This window comes from Lissotriton helveticus, chromosome 3_2 (genome assembly GCF_964261635.1).
Source record: "Lissotriton helveticus chromosome 3_2, aLisHel1.1, whole genome shotgun sequence".
Taxonomy (NCBI): Eukaryota; Metazoa; Chordata; class Amphibia; order Caudata; family Salamandridae; genus Lissotriton; species Lissotriton helveticus.
The window spans coordinates 33,449,227-33,459,888 of record NC_136062.1 but is presented as its reverse complement, the minus strand read 5'-3'; the positions used below and the strand labels follow the sequence as shown (position 1 = coordinate 33,459,888).

The 10,662-nt window shown below is 44.7% G+C and overlaps 1 protein-coding gene across 6 annotated transcripts in view; it reads right to left on the bottom strand.

Annotated features, from left to right (window-relative positions):
* ATP8B4 (ATPase phospholipid transporting 8B4 (putative)) overlaps nt 1-10,662 on the bottom strand; it is a 4,589,528-nt gene that overhangs the window by 3,473,069 nt on the left and 1,105,797 nt on the right. For all 6 annotated transcript variants that reach the window (XR_013609828.1, XR_013609825.1, XR_013609826.1 and 3 more), the window contains one exon: nt 7,814-7,886. Coding sequence is in view for 2 of the 6 variants with exons in the window: in XM_078684774.1 (XP_078540900.1) it covers nt 7,814-7,886 (73 nt within the window). In the remaining 4 variants the exon portion in view is untranslated. The remainder of the gene's footprint in view (nt 1-7,813; nt 7,887-10,662) is intronic.

The following is a 10,662-nucleotide window of genomic DNA, read 5'->3' as shown; positions in this document are numbered from 1 at the left end:
ATGGTGGAATAAATGCACCTGCAGGGCCTGCAAAGCATTCAGCAGCCTACCTGCACCCCTCCCAATCACTCTATGTCTTTCTGGCTACAGTGCAGGCGTCTTTCCATAGGTCCAGTAGACATAGGGTGTCATTATTCCTGAAATAGCCCATGGACTACTACCTGCTCTAAAGATTTGTATGCCGGCCTTAGAGTAGATGTGCACGCCAGCAGAGTGACAGCGCAGTGGTAGAGACTTGCTGCCTGCCAAGAGTCTGCGATACCAGATCAGTTGACTGGGGGTGAGTGTTTGATTTGCTCAAACGCTCCATCCATCATCCCCTTTGGTATCGCTTTGTTCGGCCTAAGTTGGCAGGGTATGCCCAGAGGTGGGTCCCTTGATTCACTGGATTCATGATAGCCTGGCTGATGAGGATTATGAATCCGAAACCGGTCCCAGGATGCTTGTTTCCGGTCCAGGGAAGACATGGCTTAGCAGTTCGGGCTGGACTGTTCCCATGAGGCACAGGGTCAGACTGATTTGCATATCGCCATGTCTGAACTGGGGTGGTGGAGTGAGCTAAAGAATGGTGATAGATTAAACCCAGATCAGTTGACTGGGGGTGAGTGTTTGATTTGCTCAATCGCTCTGTCCATCATCCCCTTTGGTATTGCCAAGAGACAGAGCACAACATCCAGGCCTTATTTTGAACACCCCTCCGAAATTATTAGTCAGGTTATGAAACTAGTGACTAATAGTTGGGCGAAAGAAAGGTCTATGGATTGTTAGTTGAAGCCATATTGCAAAGCGTGCAGATGAATTATGTATAGAAAGTAATTTGCTAATGAGAGGAGACAAATGGATTCCTGCAAATTGTTTCAGGAGAATAATTTTGGAAACTGTCCATTCAGGTGATTTGGGATTAACAGCCACTAAACGCAGGATTAGGCATGATTTTTAGTGGCCTGGGTTAGATTGTGAGGTGGAGTCAACTGTGAAGGAATGTATACAATGCTGTTACAGTGATAAACATGTAATCACATCTACATTGTCTCCTATTCCTGTGAAATGTCTGGAAAAACTTAGGAAAGAGTTGCTTTGGATTTTTTTAAGGTCCTTTTTATATATTGCCCAATATCATGAAATATATTATTGTTTTAGTAGATAATGTATCAAGATGGATGGAGGTAAAAGGAATATCTGAACCTAACAAAAAGGCTGTAATTTGTTTTTTCTAAGAGGTATTGAACAAAGAGTGGTTACCAGAAGAAATTCTTAATGACAATGGTGTTCAATTCACTTCTTCAAGTATGTCTGAGTTTCTAAGTAGACTAGGAATCTAATATTTATGCAAACTCTTATATCATCCCCAGGCAAGTGTAAAGGTGGAAAAAATATAATAGGGTACTAGTGGAGCACATTCAGAGTGCTATCAAATCCAAAATTAATCATGAGACTGTGTTAGGGAGTTGTTGTGGCCATACAGAACTACTTCACATTGGTGTTCAATTCACTTCTTCAAGTATGTCTGAGTTTCTGAGCAGACTAGGAATAAAATATTTACACACACTCTTGTGGTGGGAATATAGTACTACTCCACATTTTGTGACCGGGTAGAGAGGGAAGAGAGTCCCATCTTTTTTGCGCCAGTTCTGGAAAGTCAAGGCTCTGGATCAAAGATGTGATATAGGAAAGTATTCACAAGAGGCTAAAAAGGCAAGTGATAAAGTGGTGTGCGTTTTGAGAGACAAATTAAATGAATAGGTGGCAGAAGGGGTGCCAGATCCACATTTAGTGTTGGTGAGTGGGCATGCATTAAGGACCCTGTGTTGTTGCAAAAAGAAGCCACAAAGTTCGGAGATCCTACTCGTATAATTTAAATACGAGGTCAAGCATTGAAGGTTTCTAACATTTAATGGTGGAAAACTGCATGTTTGGCAAAAACATAATGAAATAACATTGTTGGATGATGGATCTAAGAAATGTTTACCAAATGGATCAAAGACAAGTGATAGTGTCAAAGATGTGTTAGAAAGTCAAGAGCTGACACTATGAAGAAGTAGTAGAAGAAAGTTCCTTCCAGATTAAACTATTAAAAGTAATAAAAGTAAGAAAGCTCCTTCCAGATTCAAAGATTTGAAGTATCTTAGTTCATTTATTTAATTCTATCAGATGATAGCAGTTCGTCTATTTAGCTTATATTTCTGTTGATCAGATTTGAATTTTTATGTATGTTGCGTTAGTGTACGTGTTGTTATCATTGAGGGGTTTACCTTGAAGTCTTTCCCTCCCTGGGGGTGGGCAGAATGCTCATTGTATACTAGAGCTAAACTTTTAAAAAATAAGGTGGGAGGCCAGCCAGTCTTGCTGTCTTGGTATCAGACCGCACCACACCTCAATACCCTCAACAGTCTTTCACCTGAGTGGGGCATAAAGCATGCCCAACTCCATGGCAAGTGAGAGGAAATGTGTATTCGTTTGGGCAAAGTTTTCACAAAAGAACCCAGGAGAAGGGGTTAACCACCGCTTTTGTCTCCTTTGGGTGCCGGTATGATTGGTGGGCAATGACAGTGCTAGAAAGGGCAAATCTCGCATCCTCACTTTTTCTCCATTGGTATAGTGGGATACTCCTCCACTCTGGGCATGCAAAGTAGTGGTAAACACCCCAGTTTGCCTACCCAAGGGTACTGAAAACCCACTAAACTCCCGGGAAAATAACAGCGATAATTTGCATTTGCCTGGGTCTGAACTGGGGTGGCAAAGTGAGCTAAAGAACGATGATGGACTCATCCCAGATTTGTGACTGGGGGTGAGTGAAAAGTTTCAGCGTTCCATCAACATCTCTTTGTGTTTACTTTGTTCGTCTTATGTTGGAAGGGTATTCCCAGGCGTGGGTCCCTTGCTCACTTTGCCCTGGATTCAAGCAAGCCTGGCCGATGAGGGGTGTTGCCTGAAACCGGTCCCAGGATGCTTGTTTTCAGTCCAGGGAAGACCTGGCTTGGCAGTTCAGGCTGGACATTTCCCATAAAGGACAGCATCAAGACTGATTTGAATATGCCTGGGTCTGAGCTGGGGTGGTCAAGTGAGCTAAAGAACCATGATGTTTTTAACCCAGTTCTGTGGCTGGGGGTGAGTGTCAGAAAAGGTCCATCGATTCGTCCATCATCTATTTGTGTTTGCTTTGCCCCATATTTTTAATAGCATGTTGTATCTCCTGCAATGATACGCCCCCCCGGTCCAACATCTCCTCCTCCTCAAGGCATGGGAGGTGCAACAGCCCAAGATACGTCTGAGTCGCTGCAGTGTCATGTGTTGTAACACTTCTACATAGGGTGGAATAATATTGAGCAAGGAGGTCAATGATCTCTCCACACGAGTATATTCAGTCTCCTTCTCTACCCTCTAGTTCGACTATTGGGGAGTCACAGTTTGTCGGATTGGCCAACCATGCTAGGAGGGACCCTGACTCGCTCTGCATGCATTCGTCTATATGTTGTTTAAATTTAAAGCATCAAAGGCATTCTGTCTGGGTCACCACTGCCTCTTTAGCCTCAAGCAGGTCAGGTTGTAATTCTGGGCGTTCCGTCCTGTGAATTTCAATATCCCGTAGGGCTTGTTCAGCAACAATTACCTCCCGCAATATGGTGTGTCTAATCCCTTTTGAGACCGCTATGCACTGCCCCCGCAGGACTGACTTGGAGGCATCCCACTTCACTTGTTGAGAGGAGGCAGTGCCATCATGGTTGTTAAAATATTGAATAATATTGTATCTGAAAACATGGTACTTCAGCGACTCCAGTTTCAATCTCCAAGTAGGAATCAGCAGCCTAGGCAGGGTCCACTGCAGGTGTAGGAGGGTTGTGATCAGATACTATGAGGGCCAGGTATTCAACAGAGTAAACTAAGCTATGGGGGGCAAAGGAATGTGTCTAAGTGGACATGGACTTCATGGAGGGCAGAGAAGAAAGAATAGTCTTGTTTTTGTGGGTGCATTTTCCTCCAGGAAAGAACGGGCCCCTATTGTCATTGCCAATCCCCAAAGGATCAGGCCATTCACCTTGTTTGAGAGTCAGACAGTCGAGGGTGAGTTCAATCCAGTTGGGAGTCAACCACACAGTTAAAGTCCCCCCATTATGGTCAGGAGTATTAAGTGGGATGCTAGTGGGCGCAATAGGTTTTCAAAGAATGCACTCTTATCTATTTGGAGCATATATGTTTAATATGAATATGGTTCAGTCTTCCAGGTGACCCTGCAGCACCACAAACCTGCCCTCTGGATCAGTTAAGGTATCAATATGTTGGATGGTCCACCCGCCCTAATCCACATCAAGACTCTTCTGGAATAGGCTGAGTATGTGTGCAGTAAGCCTCACCTCTTCAACTACACTGTATTGCTAGTCCCTTCTTCCCCGTGAGATGCGTTTCCTTTAATAGTGCTATGTTCACCCCCTCGTCTATTCAGGTAAGAGAATACTTTGTATCGTTTTGCCATAGTATGCATCCCCCTATATTCCAGGGGAGATATTTGCAAGTAAAAGGTACCGCCATCTGCATTATAATGAACAGTGTAGGCATCGTCACCCACTAGGCTGGTTTCTTTTCTAGCCCTTGGTAATCCCTAATGTAGTACAGACATTGTAAATGAAATTGCATGACTCGAATATCCTTAACATGTTAACCAAAACAAGTACCCCAACGCTTCCTCCCCAGGATAAGTAGGTTGTAACCCTCAATTCAAAAGTGAAACGATTTTTATGAAAATCACAGGAGTTCCATCATAAATCTAAGAGGGGGGGGAATAATACCCAAACAATCCCGTCAGGCATTAACCCCTCCCTTCAGTGTTAAGCGGTATTCGGTCCAACCCAGGGAATGAATTTTGGGTAAAGGTTTCATTGTTCTAAAGAACATAATGCAAGCCCAAAGATCAGTTCCCCTCTTCTGTTACCAATGTGGTTAGAGTTTTATATGACATTGTCGAATGAACATGAGGCTCGAGACTGCAGAGCTGGTGGAGCCCCAATCGGAGTATGAGTCCTGGAACACAGACTCTTTCTCCATTGTTCAGGGTCCTGTATCTCCTCCTCTTATCAGCAACACCACTTCCACCAAGTTCTGTCTACTGAGATGCGCATTAACTTGCGTCGGAGCCGGCAATCTTCTGCACCTAGATTGGGTGCGTAGGGTACGCTTTGGGTGGGGGAATTGGCTAGGCCCTGGCTGCAGGCGCTGGTCCAGCCAATCCCATAGCTCCATCAGGCACCGCAATACGTAATCAGGCCGGAAATAGAATTGCATAAGGAAGACCCAGCTGTCACCGCCTCATTTTAGCAGCCTGAAACGTGGCTCTCTTGTTTTTGTTCTTCAAGAGAAGTAAAGAAAATCTGAACTACTGAATTTTCAACTCTGAGATATCCTTTATGGCATTCTTGCACTAGGATGTCATTCTGGTCCTTGCATGGGCGTGTTCAAGAGGAAAAAATTGGGAGAGGACCTCTGGTGCCACCTCCTCCCACAGCCACTGCTCAAGGTATGTCATCATGTTGGTTCCCTCAATTTTCTCAGGCAGACCTATCATTCAGGTATTGTTCCAATGGGTGCTGACTTCCACGTCTTCTGCCCTGAGCTCCAGGGTACAACTCTAGGTTTCCATGTTAGCCATTCTCTCTGTTGTGGAGGTGAGTGTGGGCAACATCTGTGCCAGCGCACTTTAAGTAGTGGTAACTCTCTGCCAGGCTCTTATGGTCATCTTGCAAGAGGCCCGGATCAGAACTTAAATTGTCTATTTTGGTTTCCAGCACTGTCATGGATGCCCTGATAGCTGAGAGAATGTCATGGATTGAGGGCTTTTCTTATGTTTCCAGTATCTGAGGTGCTCCTTCCCCTTTGGGGGGCGGAAGACCCCACAGTTCCCCTAGGATCCAGGTCCCGCCAGCGGTTGAATTTACCCATGGTCATCAGAGGTGGTGTCCAGCCAGTAGGGTCAGGCCACAACATAGGGGTAACGCCCAGTGGTCAGGCTGTGTCCTCTCTGCAGAACAAAGAACATGGCTTAGTAGTGGCAGTTAGCAAGTTGTCATGGGGGTGAGTCAAACATCATGTCCCTTCAGAGTAGGTCCTCTGCAGCTCGCCACCGGGCTCAGTGCCAGGCAGTAAGGATCGTCTATCTTTTGGCATCTGCAGGTCCCAGCAAAGGTCCTTCCCCAGCAATCTGTAGTGCGCTCTGCTCTCTTGCCTGGATGTACTTCCAGCATGGTCATCCCCTCAACATGCAGAATTCAACAAGGCTTCAGACCCAGGAGACAGAGGGCTTTAGAAAAGCTTATAGGTCACAGTCTGTGTTCTGGGTCCAGAGATCGTAGGGCAGGTTTCTCCATGGGCCCCTTTCAGGCACCAATCAAGCCAGTAAGGGGTTGCACAGCCATATAGTAGCCATATGACCTAAGGCAAAGTCATGTGGGGCAGCAGTGTAACATTGGACTATGCTTGTGGCCCAGTCAGCAATGCAGTGTTTTGGTCCCTCTTGACCTCCATCAAGCAGATGACTGCAGTGTGTGTGCAGCCGTAGTTCAATATACACCACCTCCTCTGATGCTATTTGTCTTCACGTTATGCCCCTTATCCGTATCCGTGCAGGCTTGGTTCTGTGCCACACTTACTGCTTCCTTCCTGCATTGGCAACAGGCAGGATGTTGTTGCTTGCCCCCCGCCTCTGGAGCTGCGGCTAGCTGGAAATCTCTTGGCACACCTTCTCTCCGCCGCTCCCACTCCAGTTGGAGATCAGGGCCGCAGCTCTCAACAGGCAGGATAGTTGTCCACCCTCGCAGACCTTGGAAGGGTCTCGAGGGTGGACTCCTTCCCTGATCCGCAAGGTCCATCCCCTGCACCCACCATTTCTTTTCATTGGTCCTCATTGGCCTCACCGCTCCAAGTCGCTCCCAGTCAGGGCGGCGAGGGGTCACAAAGGTGGAGGACTGGGGGGCATAGGCAATATCACCACTTATTTTCCGACTCCACCAGGCCTCCGGAGGTCAGTGTCACTGGAGTAATCACTTCCTCAGGGCTCCACAGCGCAAGGCTACCGCCATCTTGCATCACGGATTCAGTTGATAAAGTTTGAATTAAGGTTATAGATGTATCAGGAGACAGCAGGCACACTGTTGGTCTCCTTTGTATATAGCGACCCACTTGGTATGAATTGAGCCCCTAGGATCTTCTCAGGATGGCACTGGATGGGGATTTGCCGATCGGAGCCCCGAGCTAAGCTGCTCACTCCATCTGCCCCCCAGAAAACCATTTGTTGCCATTTATGCAAAACAAAAACATACACTTTCTTTCACAGCATTTTTGCTAATTTACCGAACATAGCAACATTGTGTAACATTTTGGCTTTTTTCTTGGTTTCCTGTGCAGAACTCCAAAATACTGGGTACCTTTAGAATTCCCAATATGGAGTTTGAAAAGGGCACAAACTTGGTCTTGCTTCGATTTGTGAAATAAGTTATGGAGGTTTAAAAGTGAAGTGTTCCAACATCCCAAAAATTTGGGAGGACAGCCTCAACAGGTACGACGTTAAAAGGAAACAACATGTACTTAAGTACGAAATATCTGTATGTGATGAGCTAATGTACTGCATGCCACACTATACTTCAACTCCTGACAAAAACATAACTTTTACAACATTTAGCTTGACACTCTCATGTGGGCTTGTTTATTGTTTCAACATTCTCCTTGTAACTAACGGTACATAAATGATTGGCAGTAAAATAAATAAAAACAACTTGGTCACAAAAGTATATAAAATATAAAAGTAGTGACTATGTTAGCTACTCACAACTACAAACTGATTGTTTTCCAACTTAATGACATCGCCTGCTCGTACATTCATCCATGTTACATCCTGCAACCTAAAAGAAAAAAAAAGGCAATTTAATATATAGCAGTTGTGAATTTGATTTCAGTTTCTGTCAAAAGTTACGACATTTTGCTACATCATTGGAATAACCCATGTGAAATAAGGTATTCCTGTCATGCAGGAATACCTACTTTTTACATTACCTATGCTCCCCACTCCCTTCAGGTGTGTCCTGTATTGTGCCCTTATGGCGGGTGGTTAGTGTACAAAATGGGACATACTAAAGAAAAGTATATTTCTACAGTGAATAGCTACCAAGTGCTGCTTGTCACTATCTAGATACACTCATATTTTCCTCTGGAGCGCCCGATTGTGAATACAAGTTTATTTTCCCCATTTTGGCCATGAATATCCTAGAAACCTGGTTACAATATTGTTTTACTTTGTATCAAAAATCTATTTAAGTGGATTTTTAAAAGCACTGGTCTTCCATTGCCTTTAATATAAGTAGTTACCACTCCAATTAGGTGTGAAAATGTGAGTTGCCAGGAAAAAGTACACCTTTTTTTAATAATATTTCTGTATTTGAATTGTTGGAATGTACTGTTTTATTCTTTATGTGGATCTCTTTTGAGTTTCGATATCATATATAAAATAAACTGAAACTGAAACTAAAGACAAGAAGACTGGTGGCGTAATCACAGAACGCTTAGCAGGGATTGTCAATTAGGATGGTAGAGGAACACATGGTGTCAAAAGAGACCAGAACAGAGGCTTGTCATTTGACAATGATTAGTGTTAACAGAAGCCCTTCTTTCAGAGAGCTCTCTCAGGCATTGTCTTTGCTATCTTCTGGGTCGACAGCTGTTCCCGCAATAGGATGAGTGGATGGTTCTTCTTTTTCATAGGGCTGAATCGGGAAAGGTGCCTCGTGCTCCTTGTAAGAGCTAGACACCTGTCACTGTGACTACAGGTCAGTGGGAAGGTTTACAATCAGGCAGGTCAGGAAGTCCTGAAAATGTTTAGAGATCCAGGTTCTCTGCACTGTGACCTCCTCTCACATAGCTGCAGGTTTGTGGTGTGCCATGTTTAAAGCACCAATTTGACAAACTTTTTACTTTGAGGAAACAAAGTCTCAAATCACAAAATGTTGAATGTGAGAAGCTGGGTTGTTGGTTGCCTGGGGTGTGAGCCTTAGTCATGCAATAGCCACGATCCCTTGGAATGTGAACCACGAAAAGTCACTAAATTAACCTGTGCTTAACCCTGGGTAGCTTGGCACAAAAAGCTGTCAAGCTTAATTTAGAGGCTATGTGTAAAGTATTTATTTATCTAGCACACAAGCAGTAATAAAGTGAAAACACAACACAAGAAAAAATAATTTTAATACACGATTTGACACCAAAATAAATCAGTAGAACCACCAGATTTATGAATTTTTAAGTTTTCAGTAAAAATTAGCACCTAAAAGATCAAAGTGCTAACCACAGACATCTAGTCGCACGAGATCGGGTCAAAGTTGGAAAGTATGGCCCACCGCGATGGGCGCTGTTCAAACATAAGAAGTGGGTTTGACCCAGTTAGAGTTAACCGTAGGACTTAAAAGAAATTCTGAGAACATTTTCCGCGAAGGTAAGGTTTAGCAGGGAAGGCTATAGGCAGTGTCCAAGGAGGAAATGTCTTCATAAGGGAGCCTAGGACGAAGCAGCTGTTAAGATTTCTACATTCGGACTCAGTCGCCTTTAAGAAGTCTAAAATCTCCAGCGGGACGAGGCACAATGCTGTGGGTGAAGACAGCTCCATGAGGCCGGATACTGCTTTGGCAAAGGACCGCTGAACAGGATTTGCTGCTCTGAAGAAGAGCATAACAGATGAAGCCACAAAGTCCAACCCACCAGCGATGAGTAGGTTGGTCCCTTTCTTCTCCTGGTTCTCAGAGCAGTTTGTTTTTGGAAAATGTTTTAAGTCCTCAGTTTTGAGATTTAGCCATTTGGGCACCTTTAGCACCACAACTAAGAGTCCACGGCCGTTGGGATAACATTTGGTTGTTCAGCACTCACTCAGGCTGGGTCCAGGTGTGCGTTCAAGATGGTGGGAGCCTTTTTTTGTCTCTGAAAAGCAGGCCAGCATACTAGCCCATGAACTGGCTTTGGTACTTTTGTGTTCAGGTGAAGAGGCAGGGCTCAACAGTGGGGCTGGCCTTTGATGGTTCAGGGCTGGCTCTAGATGGCAAGCAGTCCTTCCAGGTATAGAAAGGCAATCTTGCATAGTGCACAGCAGGTCACAGGAGCAGGTCACAGGAGCAGGCAACACTCTGAGTCCTTCCGCAGGGCCAGATTGTGAACTGACAAGTTGGTGTCTGAGGTCCTATTTTTATACCCTGGGGTCCTTCTAGAAGGTGGGGGAAGCTTCTAAACAGTGGCTTTGAAGTGTATGGAATTTCCTAACTCCCCTGCTCTGGCTCAAAGCTGAATGCAGCAACAATGTGGTGGGGATAGGTCTTTTGTGTTAGGCAGATCACTCCCTAATCAGTTGCAAGTGAGGATGTGCCCAGCTCCGCCCCCTCCTGCCAGCAGATGGCCCATTCAGGAATACCTAATTCCTCTATTGTGTGACTGTCTGGGAGGAATTCACAAAGTCTGTCAGTCACAACCAGTCATGTGACCTAAGACAGGCTGCAGGCACAAAAAGGGCAAAGAGGAGGAAAATGCCAAATTTCTAAACGTGACATTTTCAAAATTGTAATAAAAAATTGACTTTAACATGAAATAGGGTTTTTCATTACAATTCGAAAGATACCAAACATGATATAACAACCTGTTCCCAAT